Source organism: Aythya ferina (genome assembly GCF_964211825.1).
Source record: "Aythya ferina genome assembly, chromosome: 3".
NCBI classification, from domain to species: domain Eukaryota; kingdom Metazoa; phylum Chordata; class Aves; order Anseriformes; family Anatidae; genus Aythya; species Aythya ferina.
Genome location: NC_140298.1, coordinates 8,772,879 through 8,795,753, shown reverse-complemented (window position 1 = coordinate 8,795,753; position 22,875 = coordinate 8,772,879). Strand labels below are relative to the sequence as shown.

General features: G+C 37.4%; 1 protein-coding gene across 4 annotated transcripts in view; it reads left to right on the top strand.

Annotated features, from left to right (window-relative positions):
* The window catches only part of SLX4IP (SLX4 interacting protein), a 104,304-nt gene that overhangs the window by 51,942 nt on the left and 29,487 nt on the right, over positions 1 to 22,875 (top strand). For all 4 annotated transcript variants that reach the window (XR_014690739.1, XR_014690740.1, XM_084512495.1 and 1 more), the window contains 2 exons: positions 9,300 to 9,377; positions 12,001 to 12,089. Coding sequence is in view for 2 of the 4 variants with exons in the window: in XM_084512495.1 (XP_084368621.1) it covers positions 9,300 to 9,377; positions 12,001 to 12,089 (167 nt within the window). In the remaining 2 variants the exon portion in view is untranslated. The remainder of the gene's footprint in view (positions 1 to 9,299; positions 9,378 to 12,000; positions 12,090 to 22,875) is intronic.

The window sequence follows — 22,875 nt, the reverse complement described above, 5'->3', positions numbered from 1 at the left end:
CAGAGCTGTTCTAGCAAGCATGTGTTTGCAACATCAGGACCGTTTACAGCATCTTAGGTTTGAAGGTTTCTCTCTCATAACTAACTGCATGGGAAGGAAGAATAGCTTGATTCTTTATTTTAAAAACAATAAAATACAATTATGAAATTGTAAATAATGAAAGTGGATGAAAAGGGAAATATTTCTAAGGGCAGAAGAAAGACTCTTTTAAAAATGACCTAGGTGTGATAGTTTCTTCTGCCTTTTTAAAATTAGTTCAACTGTATGTGAAATGAGATGGAAAAAATAACTACTTAATTTTTATATTGAGATGACATCAGGTTCCTTTAATTAAAAAAAAAAAAAGGGAAGGGGAAAAAAAAAAGAAAAAGTAGGTACTTTCTATTGATTCTTTCTAAAGAGAGCAATACTATTTTGCTTGCTAGGTAAGCAAGAAAGAGTAGAATTTGAATTAAAACCTAAAAGAAATATGATTTCCTTAGAAATGTTTGGAGGAATTTACTTAATTGCAACCAGAAGTTTGACCTGGAAGTGTAACGTTTTGACCTTTTCGCTGTCTGGTTTCCTAAATGTGTTGTTTTGCTCTCTTTAAACTGTGAGAAAATCTGTTTTACACATCTTTAACCCTTGCACTCCCTGCAAGTCTGAGTCCCCAAACAATAACCAGCAGTCCAACAAAAACAGAAATGGACACTGCATCTTAAGAAAAGAAAATCATTATAGATACGTGTTGAACTTTGTCCTTTGTAGTTTCGTTATAGCTGGAAGTAATTGTGGGTGTAATTTGATGGTTAAATATGAACATGAGCTTCTCTTCAACTTTCCTTATTACCATATTACACAACAATACTCTCCTTTATGTCTTTTTGTTCTTAAAGTTTGTTATCATATGACAAAGAGAAAATACAGCTTCTTAAATTGCAAACATTCTTGTGGGTTTATTTGTATTGGGAAAATTTTTAGAAGGCTTCTCAGAAACCCATCCAGGTAGAGATAGAAGTCCAATTCCTGGAAAAAAAAGTCATGCATACTCTTCTTATGTAAATAATTCAGTAAGAGCAGTGGTGTGTATTTGATTCTATAGGTTTTTAGCCCTCATCAGTCAAGGTGCTAGATAAATTGTTTATTGTACACACTGAATTATTTCCATCAACTACAAAGGCACAAGTGACATAACGTAAACAAAACTACACTGACACAGCTTTGCAGGACCTGGGCCTTAATTTATTAAAAACACATATGGAAGTAAATTAAAATTCAGTAGCGCAGCAATTAGTAACGATTCTTAATTGAGAAGGGAAAAAAAAAAAAAGAGTGCAATCTTGAATATGCATTTTGGATGTGGTAAGAGGGTTTGAGATATTCTAATGCGCAGTAAAGAATGTTTCTCCCTGGACAACCATTCTACATTGCAATATTCTGTATATGTATCTGTGGAAAACAAAGTTGTTTAAGTGACAAAGCTTGCGTTAGAGACAAAACAGAAGGCAACAGTCCTGTATTTGTTTATAAGCGTCTTTCTGATACTCTTTAATTAAAATATTTGGTTTTCTTGTGTGTGTGTATGTGTCATAGGGTATGGGCAATGTTTGTCTGTTCTTTTTTGTTGTATTTCCATGGCACCTGATAGGCTCATGTTCTTTGGTCATTTTGCATTTGCTGTTGAATACTGAGAAAGAGGATGCCCTATGCACCTTTGGACACTTAGTATCTGGTGAGCTGCTGCCAGTGACTACAAGAGATTGAGCTGCACAATTCAGGTGGTCACTTATAATGCTGTCCTCTTGAGTAAGCTTAATTGAGCAGCTGGCTACAAAGCCTTTTGAGGTCAGGTGCCAGCTTCTTGCACCACAACTGGCACCTGCTTCACTGCCAGAGCTGAGTGGCACTGATCAGATGATCACAATCTTTGGTCAGGCTTGGTCCTTTTGGTGGTATCCTCTTTGCATTGGAGTGAATTTTGAGGATTATTTTGAAGTAGAGCCTTTCAGCAGCTGGCTTAATTATGGTCCACTTGCTAGCATTAAAAAAAAATAAAATACAGAAGGCTTCATTGTATTGGCTTTCCACCTATTTGCCATGCTCCAGAATTTCCTTCTTTTCTGAGATGTTAAAAACCTAAAGAATCAGCTGTGTGAACAGAGAAAAACCTGTGAACCCCTGGCACAACATGCTTTGTTCAGACAACTCTGTGAAATGTATGCTGGTTCAAGTTCACAGGCATTTCTTCCAACTTACTTGCTTTTGGAGTGTCCTGGAGATGATAGGGCAGAAGAAGAGAGGGGTCATGACCACCAACATCTACCTCTTAGATCCACTGGGATGTCCTAATAGGAGTTTTTAAAGAAATAATAATAAAAAGAAGATAATGTTTCCTGCTGTGTATCAGGATCAGCTTTGCAGAAACCACCTTTCCACAATTTGTGCCATCTTTTTAAAGTTCTGCAGAAGATACCTGCTACTGGCTTTTCTTTCCCTCATGCCCTCCCACCATGCCTCCAGAGGCAGACTGGCTTTTTTTTTCACCAGACCCATAGGTTTTGTAGCAGTGTGATACAACGTACATTTCTCCACGTGTTCCAAACTTGTTCCTGACATTTTTAGTGACCCTTGCCTAAAGACCTTGTTATTGGTAGAAGATGAAAGTCTTTGTCAGCTGTGGGAGCTATAGGGTTAAAACCTTTTCCTCTTGGGGAAGAAGGTTTTGCAGAAGTTATTTCCTATTACCGGGGGAGGAAAGGGGAAAGCCTGGAGACTTGTGAAAGGTTTGCTTGCCTTTGAGTCTTTTAACATCATAGCATTGGCACCTACAATAATGTTGTTCTAATGAACAATAAGGGGAACCAGTCATGTTTGTTAAATTCTGAAAGGCTCATACAGTTGTTTTTGTTTTCTTCTTTTTTTGCTAGACATGATTTTGTTTTGTAGAGATTCCTGGCATTCAGAAAACAAAATCCTCCTTTCAGGTATTTCACAGCATCAAAAATTTTCTTGAAGCTCATGGATATCTTCAAGGACAGAGTCAGGCTGAAAGGACATATTTTTAAAAAGTGATTCATGCTTTCAAAGGCCGTCCTGTGCATTCCCTTGCACCCTGTAAGTCACACTTGTCACCATCACTGAGGCTGTTTCATTTTAGCTAGAAGCTACCTTCTACAGGCAGGCTTACTTTTATCACTGCTAGGAATTCAGTGATATAAGTACGTGGCACTGCTTGATTCGGACACAGCTGTGTCTGGCTAGTCTAGGGGAGATGCTCAGCATGGTGCTGCATGTGCGGTATGTGCAAATGTGACATCAGACAGTTTTTGACTAAGCTTCTCCTTCACGACAATACAGCTGCTTTGAAAAGACTTGAAATTCTCCTCTGCTGACTTGTCACAGCATTTACCGGGGGGCTTGCTTTTCAATTCTCTTTGCCTTTTGGCTGGCACTGACAGATGTCTTACTCCTCCTCAGTTGTCAGGCTTGTTCCAGTGGTTAAAGAGCTCCAGGCACGTGGATTCCCCCAGAATACTGTTTATACGCTCAGAACATTGAGGATTCATAAGCAGCTTTCGGTTCATGTGTTGAAGTCTGTCATGTGCAATAAATAATATGGTCATTAAGTTTGAGATCAACTAAAGGGTGAAATCACATCTTGTCTCCTATTAGAAAACAATTGTCTGTGGTAATGGTACACTGACCTTCAAATACATGGCTCTACTTTATCTGCTCGAATGCATTAGCAGGTGGTGCTTGGTATTATTGCTGTTACATTATGAATGGCTTGTGAGAAAGCTGCTCTCCAGGATTGGATCAGTCTGCCTTTCCACCTCAAGTTTTAGTGAGGGGAAGGCATGTTTTTCCTTCAGAGCTGGCATGTTCTGAGGGTCTCCATCAGATGCATTTCTCACCTTGCAGCCGGATGGTCTGACACTTGTTTTCTTTTCAGTTCTTCTCTCCAAAATACCCATGACAAGCAGGCCAAAAAACACCTTATACTGGATCCAGTTTGCGAGTGAATTCCTCCCTTTCCCCGCTAGAGGAGAGCCTTACAACCCTTCTCTTGGGTTTCATCAGTCCAGTTTGGCTGCTAATGGCTCGTGGGCTGAAGCTTTTAGATACTGTGCCATGTCCAAATATCTGTGGTCCAATAGCAAAAAGGATTCTGCTAGGCATATCTCTGCCTGTCATGATGGGATTAATTTGAAGCTTTCTTTACTTCATCTAGCAGGAGCCCTATTTCCTGATAGGAGCCAAATCTTGCTCCCGGATCCTTGATGAGATAGATCTTCTACTTGTATGTGTCAACAAATAGCCTGTTTTCAGAAGATTTAGTGACTAGAAGAATAGTGCTAATACTGACAAAATCATGAAAGGGAAAATAAGGAGGAAAAAAAAAAAAAAACAGTTTTTGCGTGTACTTGGTTAAAACTGGCTGTAAGGCACCCTGGAAAATACAGAAGAAAACTAAGTCATTGAATTTATTTGCAGATATATGAGTTATCAAGGTCAGACCCTGCATATTTGCAACACAAGGGAGCAATTGGTAGAACCATAAGAGAGGAGTGCTTTGTTTTTGTGCATGGAGAATAGTGCCTGCAGTGCTGCATTAATGTCTCTTAGCTTACCCTCGCTCTTCCTGACATGCACGTGTGCATGCACATACGTGTGTATATAGTCAGTACTGTACCCAGGCTTTTCTTTTAGGCCACATCTATTGTATATAAATCTAAAGGCCAAAATGTATTTTTTCTTAATTATTAAAAATGGGAAAAAGGGCTTTTTGATGTTTTTTTTTTTTTTTTTTTTTATATATTATTATTATTATTATTACATGTTTTCCTGCGTACTTCTTGTAATTATCACTTGAAATAATGGAAATTTAAAAAATAATTGAAAAATTTTTAAACTGAAGGGAGAATGTATGGGAAGACTGGCTGACATCCTCAGCTGTGTAAGTTGGTCTGGACCCATTGGTTATCTGCTGTATAAAAATTTGCATCAGATGAAGATCAGTTATGCTTGCTGTTACATATGAAGCTGATACTTTTTGTGTGTGTGATCTGAGGTAGTGCCCTGGAAATCCCATACCCATTCAGAACACCAGAAAAGACTCAGGAAGTCTTGGTGTCTTCTTGTGTTCCCTGCCATTCTGCTGCCCCTAGCTTACCCCAGACTTAGGCTTAAATTTACATGCAGCATTTGGTTTTGAATCTCATCTAAATTAGAAATAATGACCTGGAGCAGATGGTGTGAAGAACTGAATTTCTTCTGGGAGAGAAAACATGCAGAATCAACACTAGGTTTAGAATAAAAGTGTTTTTTTCAAAGTTTACAAACGATCAGGAATTTGGATTTGGTGGTGAATAATTTTAAAAGGAGAAATATGACCGCTAAAAAGCGGTGTAATAATATGTCTGTAGATCACTTTGAAGATGAAAAGCTCTATACACTGTAAACATTATTACTTGAATAGCTTAATTTGCATGGAATAATTAGCATAGGCAAAATGTAGATTTTTTTTAATGTACAATACAGTATTTCAGAAAGCCTAATGCACCTATTTATTTTCAAGTTGTAACCAAAGAAATTCATCTTTTTTTAACATTTGTTGCAAGGATCTGTGATCTTACTTTATGAACAGAGGCAGTCCTAGACAAGGATAACCTGTTAGAAACATGAAATGCCTAGACTAGGAGAAAAAATTATTTTGTTTATTTATTGTTATTTGTGTTTAAAGCTGGTGTAAAACCCCTGTGCAATGAGAAATTGGTGCCTCTCGGATATGGAAGCTTTTGGGGGGCAATCACGCTCCTCAGGCCTGAGCTGTGGCTTTGGCAAAGGCTTGCCGCAAGTTGGTTGCGGAGTCGTGCAGGTGCCCGATTCCGCTGGGAGGTGAACACCTGCCAGGCTGCTCCAGATAACTCAGCAGCTCAGAGGCATTTTCCCAGGCTCCAGATGAGCAGGCTCGAATAGCCGTGGGAGAGGGCTTCCCGCTGCTGGACGCTGTACCACAGCCGCCTCTTGGCAGCCCGCTGGAAGCTCAAGGCAGCTTGGCTCTAACTCCTTCGGCAAACAAGCGGTGCTGGATAGTTTTACAGCACAGAGTCGGTGTCTGATACTTCCTCTCAGTGTCTTGGGACTCTGAATAATAACAGGCAGGGCAAATTACCATTCCCCTAAAAGGCAGCACTCACTGGTGCATGTTACAGCTGAGAGTGAGCTGTGGCTGTTCTACAATTACTTTTATTCAGTCACATCTGGGGGCTCTGGAGTTGTAGTTTGGTTTAGCATGTTTGTTTGTTTGTTTTTTGGAACTGGGATCTGGTGTTTTAGGTGCACAGTTTAGAAGAAAAAAAAACTACAGACCAGTAACAAAATTTATATTTCTACTTCTCTGTTGGTAATCTATGAAATGGATTTATGTCTGCATTGTATGATGAAGAGGAACCTGAAGGCTAGGCTGAGTAGATTTGCTGATCTCAAGATCTGTGAAATTTCTCTCTTACTGGCTGCAAAAGTCTTTTGTAGCTTGAGGGTAAACCTTCTACAGTGCACTTAAAATGAGTTAATGCTGGATTATTTGGTACATCTCACTTGGTCCCTCCTTACAGACAGCGTGACGAGCAGCTTTTGGTGCTCGCACAGTATACGCTGGCTTTCTTTCCTGGAGCATAATTCACGGCTTGCCCTAAATCAACATCAGCATATGCTAGTATATAAACAGAGTTGATGGTGAACAAGTCTGAAGCTGAGAGCAGATTGAGACTCATGCTGAGTAACTGTAGAAAGTTTATTTAAAAAAAAAAAAAAAAAACACACACCTGCAAGGTGCATGAGGTTGTGAGATAAGGTGCCCTTGTGGGGCTTATGTTTTAGCTGCTTCTTCCTTGAAGCAGAGTGCTTAATTGGATAATAGATTTCTCTTGCAGGAAGCAGAAAGATGATATCACGGTTTTTATAGTTCTGCAATAATCCTGACAATTTTAATACTGGGAAGTTTATGAACTCGAGCTGACTTTATGGGTTGGATTAGATGTCGCATACAAGAGGTTTCCAAACATTTGATAAGTGTAGCTGAAGGATAGTTTCAAAATATAGGTATTTTGAATGCAATGCATCTTAAACTTTTTTTTCTACTATTAGCAATAAGTACCAGCAAATCACCTCTTTTGGCTTTTTCAGCAAAGTCAAGCAGCAGATAGTCATGGAAACAAAAATTCTTCTTTAGTGTTAGTCCCTCCAGGCAGAGCATATTAGCTTGGGTGCCAGCTCCCCATGAGGGCTCTACAATACTGTCAGACCTGAGCTGACACTGCAAAAACAGTGTGAAGCCCTCTGCATCTCTTATACATATATTTTGATAGATTGGAGGTAGGTGTTCTGCTCCAGGGAACAGTAACTGGCTCAATCAAGGGCCTTGAAGAAGAATTTTAAACTTTGTTAGGCCATTAGTCAATCAAATATGATTAAGTGCATAACTTCGCAGAATACCAGGATAGCAAGACAAATACACAGATATATGTGTCACCTGATTCTCAAAAGAATTTCATAAATGAAGTACTGTGCTCTTCTCTGAGTAAAAGCAAAAAAAATCATGCTTTTTTCATTTCTATTCTTTCTCAAGAAAAGGATTTTGTTCAGGTACACAGAGGTGGAAAGACTTCCATTCCTGGTTTTGGAAATTTGTTTGGAGAGTTGTACTTCTGGGAATGTTACTTTTTTTGGCATGATAGAGATCACAGTGGAAATGCTATCACCACACTGATAACTTATTTATGTGAAGAGCAAATTCTTTGATTTGGCTAATCCTACCAGTGTTAAAGAATTATGGATGCCAAACTGGAAATTGCTAAAAGTAATTTTCTTTAATTGTGTTCATAAATATACAGTTAATAAAGGTGGTGGATTACATCCAATTTTTTCTTTAGCACTCATCGTTTTCAAAGGATAGTTTAACTTGTCGAATCTTGACTTGATCTTTAAAGGGAAGTCAAATTTTCAGATACCTTCAGTGTCTTCCTGAGGGGAAGGAAAAAAAGATGGCTGATAAATTTCAAAGGGATTATGATCAATACCTATAGTTCTCAACGAGGACTGATGCTGAGCAGCACTGCATGGTGAGCTTCGGGAGATCTGGAGTACAAGTAGGAGAGCTACAGACCGTGCAGGAGAGGACATGCATATTTTATTTTGTATTTAGGAATACGATGTGCTTTAGCACTTGCTCCTGGGATTGGGAAAGGAGCGCATGGGCTTCTCTTACATCCTGTTAAATGTTTGGAGAGAACAGCAGTAGCACTTGATTTTTGAACTCACGTGGTAATTGCATCTAGGGTAGCTGACTGTCTTGGAAAGAGCACTATTATAAGTATTGCAGAACCACCAGAGTCAGGGGAAATGTCATTAATTGCCTTTTGCAAATTCATTTTACTGAGGTGTAAGGAGAGACTACAGAGGAGACAGAGGAGGAGGAGTCACAGGTTCTCACTTCTTTCAATTTCAGTGGGAGTTAAGTTGCTAAATACCTTTATGAATCAAGTCCTGATTTACCCAGGGTCATTTGGGAATTAAAGTAGAACAAAAGTAAAAGCTGATTTCCTTAGCTCTAGTCTTGGAGTCTCTTTGCTGTAATATAATCCTTTCTGTCCTTTTCTTATGCTCCTGGTGCACAAGGATTTCTGTCATTCTCAGGAATGGAAACTGAAGAAACCTCTGTGTCCATTACAGGTATCGCTGGGGCAGCCAGGCTAGCTTTGTGTGCTTGTGGATATTGAGGAGGCTAAATGTATGCATTTCTCACTTAATTCAATGCAAGTGGAGATAATTAGGCCTCTTGTGGATTTTTATAGCCGGCATTTTTTGTATCAGCTTTGAGCATGTCGTCTTTCTCCAGAAAGTAGTTAAATGCAGTTAAATAAAAGGTTGCCCGTAGTTTTTGTGTAGAATATGAATGAAAACCTAGCAGTAACTAGGAGTCTAGCCTTGTGGACTAATGACTGAGGCAGTAGCTTATTAAGTGGATAGCAACTGTGATCAGTTAATTGACTTAACTATGTTTCTGTGGTTGTGTACCAGAACTTGAAGTTTAGTAGGTTGTTTAGATTTTTTTTCCTTCCGTTCCAGGTATGAATTTCTTGAGATTTCAATATGAGTAGTTTCTTTTTAAAATATTTCTTTAAAGATACGTTTTCCTGAGCTGCAGCTTCTTTCTCTCAACCAATCTTATCTTTTTAGATGTGCAACACTTTGAGACCAAAATATCTGATATACCTTTACACTTATTATTATTATCTCTTTGTTTTATGTTGCAGCCAACAGTTTTCACATTACTGCCTATTTTATGAAGAGATGGGTTAATCTCCGTTGTGCTGTAGGGAAACATTATCGTGGTAAGAAATCATTTTCTAATAATATTACTTAAAATTCTGTTCAAAATGGAGGGCAAAAAAAAGGAGGCAAACTAATAGTTGTTAAATTTTGGTCTGTTTAATCAAGATCTGTTTGGGAGCTTGACTTTTTTTTCTTAAGGGGATGTTTGCTGAAAAATGAGAAGAGTTTCCTACCATATGATGGATTTTCTTTTAACTTAATTTTAAATTTTTGTATACCTTGCCCCCAGGGTAATCAGCTAAGCCACACCAAATTCTGTAAGTTGATGAGACTCAGCATTTTACTGAGTCTCTGCAGGGTGAATCAACCAGAGGTTGCAGTATGAATCACTTCATTATTGCTTGAGTGTCTTGTGACATCAACTGTGTAGTACAAGTGTATGCAAGAAAAAGCTTTCATTCGGCTCAGTGCTATAAAACCTTAACTTAGGTGATGTCATTGGACCAGATCTTTTTTCAAGTCTTCTCAAGCCAAGATGCTCTGTAAGGAAATGATATCAATCCTGTCCTGCCAACAGCAATAAAGACGAGCTGTAATGATCACTGCCCTTTGTGTTGAGCTTTTCATATTAAAAAAAAAAAATAATAAAAAAAATTCTTCAGGTTCCTTTAAAAATATTGACTACTTGAATGCCATTTTAAGGTATTTCCTATTTTTATAGGAATTCATTGGATTCGTCAGTGTTTAAATCTCTTCAAATACCAACTGTTTTTAATCCATTGCAGTGTTATTTTAAATGTTTCATCAAACTTGTTCCCCCTGTCTCCTGGAACAATAGATTGTGCACTAGTGTCTCAGCACGGCATTGTTTTCTGTATATTAAATTCGGGCCTTTTTAAAGTGTCAATCAAATATCATTGTACCTAAAGATACTTTCATTTTGTTAACCAGCAAGTGAGATTGTCATAAAGTATGACAATAAAAGTTGCTAACTGGAATGAACTTGCTGTACTAGTGCTGCTAAAAAGAAAGGCTTTGATTCCACAGTCAAAATTTTTTTCTACACAAAGTTTCTAGCAAGAGAGGAGCTTCATTTTACTGGGTTTCACTGCCAATAACTACCAGAAGAATAGCCTCACAAAATAATTTGATACCAATGTCTCATTTTGGTAAGATACATCTGTAGTTTCACAGACAAAAAATGGACATTTGGCCTAACAGAAAAAGAATCTTGCATACTGTAAATGGTGTCTCAGTATCCAAAGTCAGCTTTACAAAGTGATGATTATTGGAACCATGCACAGCAAATTCAGTCCTTGCAATAGTTGTCCAGCTTTTCTTTTGCATTTCATTTGGAAGTGGTCTGTGTCAGTTTGAAAGCCATCGTACAAGAACTTTGGGGGTGGCTTCTCGCGTCTTGAGGATACAAGCAGAGAAACAGCAGTCTGATGATAGGGCACAGGATGAATATTTCCTTGGAAACAGTTTTGCCTATAGAGCCGGTATTTCTGAAAGGCTCACCATACTCTTTATCCAGTTACAGTAGCTTAACAAGTAGTTTTGCCAACAAACATGCATCTGAGGTCTCTGTGTACACTTCTTCAACCAAAGGCAAGTACAAGATAATCAGTTTTAACACCCCCATCTTTCATAGTAATTACTCTAGCAAAGCCAATGCTGGCAAGCACTTGGAATGGTTAGTTGGATACTATTGGACACGTGCTGGTGGTGAAGGAGCACTGCCTTCTAGAGAGGCAGTTGACCACATGAATGACCCACACTGGTGAATTATGTACATCCTGAGTATACTCCGTTTATTATGTGGAGATACTTTACAAAAATCTCTGAGGTCAACCTCCTGGGTATCTTTCTGCATGCTGTGTCTTCCTGTCCCAGAAAATAGGGTGTTGTGATTTGTTTTGGAAGTACGGCAAACTTTAAAATCTAGTAATTGTCTTAAGAAAGAAAGGGAGAAAAAGTTCAGGTGAAAATATGAAGGTGTTAATCTGGAAATTACCAGATATGTCAAATAAAGTATCCAGCTTTCCTCTTTGCATATCATTTCCTGGGGTTGAATAAAGCTATGCTTGGTCTGTTTTAATCTGAGAACCCTTCCATTTTCAATCCTCTGTAACTAGCAACTTGGGTGTGTTCACAACAAACCATGTGATCTTGAGTAAAATACGTAATTCAGTAACAGTTAAATAATTTATTTAGTGACTTCAAAATCACTGTAGTCAGTGTTGGAAACACTTGGTCTTACGCTGAGTTTTTGTATCAAGTGCTGATTGAATATGTTGTGCTGTACTACAAACACAATTTGTAGCTTTTGCTATGAAAAGACTAATCACCAGAATAGCACAAAATAAATCATTGTGAAGTGTTTTTTTCTCTTGGTTCTGTCTAGTATAGTTGTTCAGAGGTGTGGTTGGACTAATTTGCAGCAGTGACTGTTCTCTTGGGAATTAAACTGACTTATTGATTTAATTTTATTTTTAAGGATTAAAAAAAGAAAAAAAAAAATCAGTGATGTGATCTTGAAAAGAAATAAGCAAGCAGTGGAGGGCATGAAGTGAGTTAGTGCGCCATTTACACTATCTTTTCTTTACAAAAATAAAATGCATGCATGTCAGAATACGAGTTTAATTTTTACAATCTTCTTTTTAATTCTTTTTTGCATAGAGCTACGTGTGTTTCCAGACAAATTTGTAGTTTGTGTCAGTAAACTTGAATTTAATCCAAATGCTTGGACATGTGAAGAGGGTGCATTGGTATGTACAAAACTGTTCTATAATTTTTCTGGTTTGTTTTACAGTGGTAAGATGAATGTTTATATGTAGTTGTAATTATTTGCGTATTTGTGAATGTTATCTTGGAACCAAAATCTCCTATTAACAATTGGTCCAGAGTATTCAAAAAGACATTCTGAAGTAACTGTCTGAAGCAGATGAGAATGGGGATTTCTGGAAGCTCAGCATTTTCTGAGTTGCATAAGGCACCTTGTTTTACGGATCTCTTTTTTCCTTTGTATTTTGTCCTTGTAATACTTTACTTTCCAAGATTATAATGGGTCAGTTTCTAGTGTCAGTGGCTTTCTTGTATGTTTTCCTAGCACTTGTTCTGCAAAACAACTCATATGGATCGGTGCTAGCCCTGTTGGGGAAAAAAAAAAAATCCCCAAGCATTTATGGAGAAAAAGGCACTGGTGTATAGTTAAATACCATAAACTATTCTGCTTAAATATTTCATCTTGAAGGCTTTATCAGGGTCAAAAGCTTATGAATTTTATGCTGCAGTTAACTGCTGATTGTCTCAGGAGTGTTCACATTGACCCAGGTGGCCTGCTATATGGCAGGCAGTCTCTTCTGTGCTCACAATAAGTCAGCATTATATGCTGAGTTCTATGTATGTTTTATTAGTTGCTGTTAGATATGTTAAAATATACTTGACATCTTAAAAAAAAAAAAAAAAAATCAAACCTTGTACTTAGTATTTTTTTCATATCAAGCAGATTTGTATTTGTTATACTAAATGCATATTATCTTGATTCTTAAACTGGTAAATATCATTAAAAGATGAAGAAACAAGGAAATGTTTTTCTCTTTCATGGAAAAAAATATAACTTTAGAAGGATTTTGCTGTTTTGGAAAGTTATTACTTTTCAGGATCATCTTGAAAAACTATTTAGATGCTTTAAGTAGAAAATCCTGTCTTAGTGTTTTGAGTGAGAAATAATTATTTCTTTCTTGTTTAAGTAGCTCTTATGAGATATCAAGTTCTCTCCTTTAGTATGTGTATTTTGTTTTGTTTTTCTTTCCATAAAATAACAGATTAAAGCTTTTTTTTTCTTAGTTTATTTCACATGACTCTGTGTAGTAAGAAGGTAAATGAAAAATAAAACAATATGGACTTCAGCTTGACTATTTGAAAAATCCGTCTGATCTATGGAAACTCCTAGTTGTTTAAAAAGGGATTTCAAGCATTTTTGTGTTTAAAAACAACAACCAGTAAAGAACAAACAAAAATCTCTGTGGGATCATACCCTAAACAATAATAAAGCCTTGGGAGTTTGCTGTATTTACAGATGCAAGAGGTGCACACAGAACTGGCTGGCACGGTCAGTGCGGCGTATTGGTAGGAGAGAGTAAGATAAAGCTATCCCTAAGCCATTATCGCTGATTTGAAGAACTAAAAGGGAACACACTCCCAGCAAATGTTTCTGAGAACCATCCTGACTCTTGTCATACTAACTTAAAGGACCCACTGCAGACTGTTTTGTTGACCCAATACTTCTACAGCATGTTAATACCAGGTTTGTCCTAGACTGCAGTTCAGTGCTTTGCCAAACTGGGAGGGTGTTTGGTTGCCACTGAGGGATAATTTTAGTTTTTTGTCACTCCAGAAGCAAAGACTAAGGATCTGCACTGTGTGTGCTTTTCCCTATGCAATTTAGCCCTGAGTGTGCTTGAACTCCAAAGTAGACTGCAAAAGACCACCCAGAAGACCTTTCTGTTGATAGACTCCAGTGTATTCTGTCATGGGCTAAAAATGAGGCATATGTTTTGTTTTCCTCTGTCTGTTGTTTGGGTTTGAATCATTTCATAATATTGTATTCTAGTTCTTTTAAATGTTTAATCAGCTTACACCCTTGGTTTGAGGGTCTATCTGTGTTTTATAAAAGCAGTTGACTCTGTGTTAATGGAGACTTTGTCACATTTCAGTGTTGCTTATTGTCATTGCGATTGACTTAGTCAAGGCTTAACAATTTTCATTTTTGTTTTACAACTACTTTTATGAAGTTTTATGGTTTGGGTCAAACATTCTTTCCTGAGCTCTGTCAAGACAAGTCAGGCTCGATGCCTTCCTTTCCAATTACTTTGAACCAATTTTATGTCAGCCTGATATGCATTTCTTTCACTTATTGCAACTCTTTTTTCATCTATCTTCAGCACTTTGTCCTTCATCTTTTCACTGTCTTTTAAGCTATTTTGTTTCTCCTGGAATAGAGAGTGATTAAATCAAGAGTGCCAGGAGTTGCAGCCAGATTTAAAAAAAAAAAAAAAAAAAAAAAAAAAAAAAAATCTTATATCCTACATCTTGGGAAAGTTCATAATTAGATTGGTTTTGAGATATTCGCAAGCACAAACCTTAGCATCAATTGCTGAGAAAAGCAATTTGAAGCCTTCTGCGATGCATCCTGTAAGACCAAGAAAAAGGTGGCTTAGGCAGTCTCTGTCAAATTAGCTAAAGCAGTTTAAGTTAATTGAAGATTTGAGAGCACTTCTAAGGAGTACAGTTGAAATAAAATAAAGAAAATCTATTGATATTTAATTTTCTATTTTCTAAAATCTCTTTAGAAATGGGTGTTCCTGTGGCCATATCTAAGAAACAGGCTGCAGGCAGTAGTTATCATTTTTGGAAGAAGGGAAATCTTGTTTAAAGAAACAGAGCAAGTTATTGAAAATACATAAGCAAATTGGAAGTCTTAAGGAAAAGATGGAAGAATAGCTGGGCTGATTAATGCTAAGTATAAACGTAAAGCCATTGTTTCCTGTTTTGCAAAACTATGTTTGTAATCTTGAATAGTTTTATCTTGAAAAAGAAGACAGCTTTGGGAACATGGCAAAAGAGGAAACCCAAGGAAGTAAAAGAGCTCTAGAGAGATTAGTCATTTCTGTAAAAATGACGACATTTTCATGATTATTATGTAGAGAGCTAAAATGGAAAATTGGAAATAGGTTATCTGAAGAAACAGTGGAAATGGGTGGAAGGCTTATGGAGGCTTGTGAGCATTTAAAAATGTGCTAACAATGGTGTATTCATTGATAACCACATCAGCTTTATACTGGAATCTATGAGAGGAAGCAGTTATAGGGAAAGCATGAAGGAGGTTAAGCTAATGACGGAAATTTGAAATTATTATTCATATGAAATCAGAGAAAGTGGGTAGTAGGGGATCCTGGTTTGACTAAAAAGATCTTAAAGTTTCCACTGAGCCTTGTTAAGTTGCAGAGAAAATTATAGAAAAATTAAAACTGTTTTCCAAACAGAATGTTCCTCTTAAAAACAAAACAAAATAAAACAAAAAATAGGTACAGTAGAAGAAGAAAAATGCTAGAGGTATGCCCTGTGCTTTTTAAATAAAAACAACCCATTTCATCATCTTCATGCATGTCTGGTTTTATGAACTGTCATTGTGACATACTTTATGCATGTTACAGAATTTTCTTTTATTGAAACTAGTATTACGAGAGTGCAGGCGACATAATTCGCGTGAATTTTGATTATGCTGGGAAGAGGCTTTTGGTCCTTTCATGAAAACGTGTACTTTTAGCTGTAATTAACATGAAACTTAGTATTAGAGCATGCACTGCTGCAACAGTGTGACTGTTGGAACATGGAATGAACAGGAAACCCATTTTTTCAGGCAGGAGCAATTTGCAATTTAGTAAGATGATTTTATGTGGAATCTATCTTAATACTTTTAAGTGATATCAGATTGAGTAGGGGAAGAAGGAAATGCTGTGAAATACAGTCGTGCAAATTGCAGTGTATAAAGTGCTAATCTTGGCATGAAACTGCGTGTGTATCTATAATACCAGAGTTAAACTGCTGTAGCAATGGGTTACGACCAACAAGTCAGTCCATATTCTCTCCAGTTCCAGCTACGTATCCATTTCCTTTCTGGTTACAGCAGACCAACCAAATGATCCTTTGTAGAAGATGAATTAGTTCTTTGAGTTGATCTAGCAGAATATGACATATTTGCGAAGTCTGTGGGTTTTTTTTGTTTGTTTGTTTGTTTTTTCTTTTAATTGGAGGATTAGTTTTCCATCACACCCGTTTACTGAACCAATTCATCCTATAACCACAGAGTTGCTGATGGCAACACAAAAAGTGAGATGAAGAGAGCAAGATCACCCCTTTAGGTAGCAGCTGATAGCTACCTTTGTTTGCAAGTAACATCCAAAACGCATGTAATATTAACCTTTGTTGTAATATTTGCTGTGTTCTTCAGTTTCATTAGCCTGTTTTAAATTTCATAAAATCAAGTTTTCATTTGTTTTCATATAACATAACTTTTATTTAGTTATTAGAGGAAATGTATATAGAGGCAAATATCATTACACTGTAGTTTGGTAGCTGTATGAAGGGCATTTGCTTCTTTTAAATGGCAGAGAAGGGAAAATGCAAACTAACAAACAATATCCGCATACCACGTAGTGGAACAGCTAAAGATTTGCTTTTCTCTGATTTTCTGCTTTTGACACTTCCAGATTTTGTCTTCTTTTTATTCTCATCCTTCATATTCAGCTTGAGCTGATGCTGAAACGTGCAGTCCCTCCTGCTTTCTCTTCCTTTCTCTGAGCCCTGCATTCTTGTCCTTAGCATCTGTCAGTATTGGCATGTGTGGAGAGCTGGAGTAGTTCACTGATTCCTCTGAAAACAAGTTTTGTTTCTTTTTTTTTTTTTTTTTTTTGGTGGTTGTTTGTTTTTTGCATGGTTAGCTTTCAGCTGGATAGCTTTGGTGGCCAGGCTTTCACCGTGTGGCTGCATAAACGCTGCTGTTGGACCATGTGTTGGGCAGGGATGAAACTTCCCTTTCAATGTCAGTGTAGCTTTAAATTATCTTGTATCGTAAGACTGCTCTTTCAGAGAATTTACGTCACAAAGTAATGATACTAACATTTTTTACTCAATCATAAAGAAGAAAGCTACGGCAGTTTGAAAATATTCCCTTTTTCCCAGCTGTCTGCCTTTTCTCCTTGGAGATTAACACTCCTATAACAGAGTTTGCCAAAAGGTCCGTGTGCTTGCACCTCATCTTGCCACGTATTAGTCCTAGGGATTCATGCAAACCAAACTTTGCTGGGTTTTAAGCTAACGCTGTGAACTGGGAGCAGGAGCAGCTGGGTGTGCGTGTGTGCGCTCCCTTCTGCCAGCCCTGCTGTGGGGGCAGGAAACTCCTGCGAAAGGGGAGGGAGGATACCTGAGGGTGGCAGTGCTGGAGGTTGCCTCAGTGAGATTTGTCTGAGCTTGTCTTGGTTTCTTCGTATAGCTTACAAACTGACTGATTTATTTTTTTGCATGGCGAAAATGTAATAGCTGTCAGCTGTTTAATATTCCAGAGAAGCGGACAAATGATGAAATGAAATTCGACACGGTTATTTCAATTAGTCAAGAAGACTTCGGAGAATTTCAGAAAACACTCACAGAGATGAGTAAAGGGCATTGGGACTGTAAATGAAAATCATCTGTCGATAAATGCAAAGTACTTTACTGAAAAGAGCAATTACAGTGTTCATGCATGCTGCTGAGTTGAATAAACTAAGATCTCTGGAAAAAGGCCAAGATACTGCTACATGGAACTGACTTAAAAATCTTTGTTCAATAGCATTATTTATCTGAAATGGAGGCAGAATTTGAATGTATATAAGAAATTAAATAAAAAATAACACTTGAATTGTCTTAATGCCAGTAAGCAAGTTGAATACCTCTTCATTAGAACATCGTGTACCTCAGTGCAAAATACAGATGAAGTAGTAGTAGTAGGACAATAGTAGTAGGACAGAGGGTCCTATAGCTTGAGCATGAACGATTAAGCACATAAAATGATTTCCATATGAAGCAATCTTCAAAAAGGAGGGACAAATTGAGTAATCTTTTACTGATTTTAGTAGTTGCTTCTTGTAAGAGTAATCCAGTTGATTTAAATGTAACTACTTAACAGTGCTCACAAGAGCTCATTTGTCAAAGCCTTGTGGTTATTTAAGATATTATCATCTGTCATCATCCTTTCACCTCCCTCATTTTGCTCTCCCCTCGTGCTCTTGCTGTCCCAATTTATCCTGGTGGTTAATGCAGATTTGAGCTCTGATTCTAGACTTTTCATTGAATTATGTTCTTTGCTCCTTGCAAACTTTGAGAGGATGGGCACCTCCAACAAAGGTGCAGTGTGGAAAGCTGGCATTGATAATGTTTAAAGCTGCAGCGAGCTAAAGGTTTTATTTAGTCACTGTGCATCTATGAGAATTTAATAACTAATACTGAATAAAATCTAACTGACTTCAGCTTTAGATAATAATTCTGTATATTCATGTTGTGCAAAGTATATGTCTAATTGTTTTTGTTGTTTTAAAGAGCAATTTGTTCCTCAACTTCTGACATAAAGCTGTTAGAGCTAATAGGAATTTTATAGCTTGGCTGAAATGTAAGCTGAAGCATATGATGGTAAGTTGCGTGGAATTGTACAGATCAGTTGGGTCGTTCACACCCAAGCCTCACTTTCTGATGTGCATTTTTGCACATATCTCGTTGTGTACAAGTTTCTATTTTGTTGTAATAGTGGCAATAACCTGACTGAGTTTGGAAATGAATGTCATGGTACAGAATGCATTTTGTTTTTATTTCCTCATATTGCATCATTAATCCCTAACAGAAATCTTAACAGGTTGTTCTGTCATTGCAGGAACTTAACAAAGCAGCTTTCTTTGGTATTTATTCTCAGTCATCTTTTGTCTTCTGCCAGTCATCAGCTTTCACTATCATACCACTGATTTCCTGGCATATTTCCTATGCCCCATCCGCCTGAATGACCCCAGTCCCTGCTCTGGTCTCCTGCAACAACTGAACTTCCCTCTGTGGAGACATTTATAAGGGTTTAAAACATTAAAAATTGGAAAGTTGTTTCCTCATTTTCACTTTGCTTTAAACATGTAACAGCTGACTGGCTTTGAGGCCTTGGTGAGTCTGTCGTATTTGCATGAGATCGACCTGTAGGTTTAGAAATTATCTGGAAGGACCAGACCACAGTGTGAGCTCAGAAATCTTGGGGGCTTGGGGGGGACTGAGTGTTTTGTTCTGGAAACCAAGCTAAAACATCAGCTACATTGTTGAACAGTAATTCTTCCCTAGGCTGTGTGGTTCTGTCTGTGTTACATATTTTGCTTGTATATAGCCAACAAGAACAAGAATATGTGATTCTTTCCAAGGTATCCTACAGTTCTTAAATGCTATTTTAATTGTATAAAGAGAACAGTTGTTTGGAAAAAAAAAAAAAAAAAAAAAAAGGTGTATTCTGTGTAGATTTTTTTGTAAAGAGTCTTACTTTTCCAAATACTCATGTGATGATTACCAGTAGATTCCTTCTCTCATAGTTTCGTATGTTGAGGGATGGGTTTGAGCTCCATATAAAATTGCTGTTGTCTTATTTTATTAAAAAGGTCTTTAAAGTATGTGTTATATATAACATATACATGTTTTGTATGTGTTCGTTATCATAATGAATAGAGGCAGAAACCTTAAAATTGATTACAAAGGTTGGCTTAAGATGCATGTTTTTAAAACATTGTTTTTCTTAAAAAAAAAAAAAAAAAAAAAAGCTTTTTTTTTTTTAGTGTCCTTACAAGAGGTTATTTTCTTTGAAAAGCTATTGTCTTTTCCTCCTTCTTATCAGTGGACATTCTCTCAGAAGATAGAATCTGAGTCTTCTACCATCAGTGTATAAAATCAGAATGATTAATAGCTCAATTACTTAACATTAATTTTAACACTTTTTGCCTTCAAGCAAATACACACAGAGTGTATCACGTGCTTCTGAGTATGTAAATAAATCATTTGTTTCGGGAGCACCTTCCGTGCCTTTAGAAAAAGCTTTATGAATGTTCTTTCTACCTGTACTACACATGTCAAGTTTTAAACAGCTGTCCCTGTAACTTTGATTTTTTTTTTTTTAATATAGTATCACAGGTTTTTTATGCCATTTGCAGCTTATTTTTATTGCAGGAATTTTTCTATTATTTTCCATTATTCAGCAAATGTTCAAATGTAAACCAAGATAACTTGGAATTTCCCAAATTCAGAACAGTTTGGGATTTCTGCTATACCCAAAATATAATTACCCATCCCCTCTGCCCCCCCACCCCAAAAAAAAAAAAAAAAAAAAAAGACAAAAAAAAAAGACTAGTTGAACAGCAAGAAGGAATTTTCCTCATAGGAGACACTTGCTCTAAACCATGCCTTTGGAGTGTGGGGAATTGCTAAGAGTGATGTATCAAGTGAGAAACTCGGGTTCAGACCTTGTCCTTTGGACACTGGGCCAAATCTTGGACTAAACAGTGCAGACCATAGGGACTTGATGAGCAAAAGCTTTGTAGTTGAGAACCTGCAGACTGGAATCAAAATGTATGTTGGTACCAGGTAATGCAGACGGCTGATCAGGGTATTAGATTTTGCTTTCTGTGCTATGCTATTAGCAGGATACACACTGGAGAGATGCCATTTTCTTTAGTTTCAACTTTTTCAGAAGAATGTATTTCAAAACCATCAGCATTCCTTAAAAGTACCTGCTTCAGATGGTGAATGGGTACACTCTTGTACAGCGTGGAAAGTCGTCCTTGCTGTTTTTTCGTGCACCTTTCTGACACACAGAACAGGACAGCCCGTTTTAAAATGTAGAGCAATATTCTGCAAGTCCAGTCAAGGAACAGTATTTCAGGTTGAGAATGCTATTCCTGTCTGTACTTGGGAAATGACTGGGAATATTTTACAGTGGGGTAGGCGTTCATAAGTAGCATCTGTAGGACAGATCAGTTGCTACGTTGGAAACACTGAAAAATTTGTCATGGAGTCATGAAATGAGATGTAATTGGAAGATTTTTCTTCAGACAGGATAGGGCACAAGACCAGACCCAAAGTCCTGCCCTCGTCTGTTTTCTATCAGATTATAGTACCTGTTCATTCTTCACTGACAAGCCTCCCCACCTGCTTAAGTCACCCCTTTCTATTTACCAGTGTGCAGGGAGTCCTGTATGACCTCTCTGATCTGATGGTCATCTGTTATACCCATTAGCAACCTAAAGATTAGCCTATATGATTGAGCTCATGATGCTGCTCAAGTGACATTAAGAAATATCATGCAAATGCAAGCTCACATAAAGCTCCCAAGAATAAGCATTTTGTTTCATTTCTTTTACTGATTCTAATTTTATTCAATTATGTGTGACTGGGATAATACTTTATATCCTTGCTTCATTAGCATTGTTATATTCAGCCTGACATTAGGTGCTGTCTCACTGCGTGTGCTGTATGGGGCCTCAGTGGGGACGGCTATATGGCGCTTTGATACTAAATATGATTTATTGGACCCATTGATGTTTTCTATTAAGTTTGTTTGATGAGCAAGTTGAGCCACATTGATAAGTGCAGCTCGGGAACAATGTGGTTTGTTTCTTTTAACCAGACATGAAATGTAATTAGCCCATAGTGTTACTTGATTGGTACACAAGCATGTGCCACCGTTAGTGTAATAGGAAATAACTGGAAAATATGAACCCCAACCAGAGGAGGGAAGGGGGCGGCATTGTTCAATCTGAAAATTTTTCTTTCAGCCCAACATCCTAAACCCTCGACTGAAAAAATGTTTGTATAAGCAGTATTGCCAGGCTGACTTGTGAAAAGGCCAAAGCTTTTATTCTTCAGGATAGTGAGTTATGAGGATTCTTGACAAGTGCGCATCCATAGATAGTTGCTTTGCAGGTGTTTACTGCTGTATTGCGAGACTGAGTTGTCCTGGTGAGAGCTGCAGTTGGTAGTCACCCCACTTTTTGATGTTTCTGAGAGTTTCTTTTTGATTTTGAGTTAGAGCATAGGTAGTAAAAGAACGGATTTTCAATTTGACAAGCTTTAAAGTGAGTATATCATGTGCCTAGCAGTCATGTTTCTGTGCAGGTCTTAGCAGAGAATTCTTTTTTTCCAGGCATCCCTTTGGATAAGGGTCTTCAGAGGAGGTTCTGTGAGGTCAATATTATGAACAGGTAGGGTAGGAAGTCTTTGTAAGCTTCATTTCTGCAGGCCCTTCTTTGCTGAGTTTTAGTGACAAAAAGGAGCGAGCTTACCCTAGGATTTTAAGAGCACAGATTTCTAATAGAACTTGGCAGTTCAAGGGCTAAAGAAGCATTTTAATCTTTTGTGCCCACCCAGTCTCTATACAAATGTAAATATGTCTGTCTTTAACAATTTGCCAAGAAATGTGGTTTTAATTTGTTCGCAGCAATCCCACTCCCTGCAGCTCTTTCAGAGTCAAGTCACAAGTCTGGCGGTGCTTTGACGTTTTTCTCTGTCATGGTGTCATTGTTTATATGATGTCTGCTTCTGCTGTCCTCCTTTTTATGCCTGGAATATTTTTCTTTAATTATTTCACTGCCTAAAAGGAATTTGGGATTACTAGACAGGATGAGAGCAGATTAGCTTTTTTTTTCTTTCTTTAACAAGTTCTGGAGTTCCCATAGGAAATAAATCGTATTCCCAAAACAGGCATGGTTTTTTATTTTTTTTAATTAACTAAAATTATTAAGTCTAATAAAGAAAATAAAGGAAGTATCACCAGTAATGGCTGAGTGTCTTAGTAGTATATGGAGTGCCCATTGTTGTTATTTATGACTCTCTTTGCCTTCTATTGTGGACTTACTCCAGCCTTAGGGAGTTTACATCACTCCTAATAGCAAAAGGCTCTCTGGTTCCCACAGAGTCTTTCAAAGACTGACTCATATGCCTTAT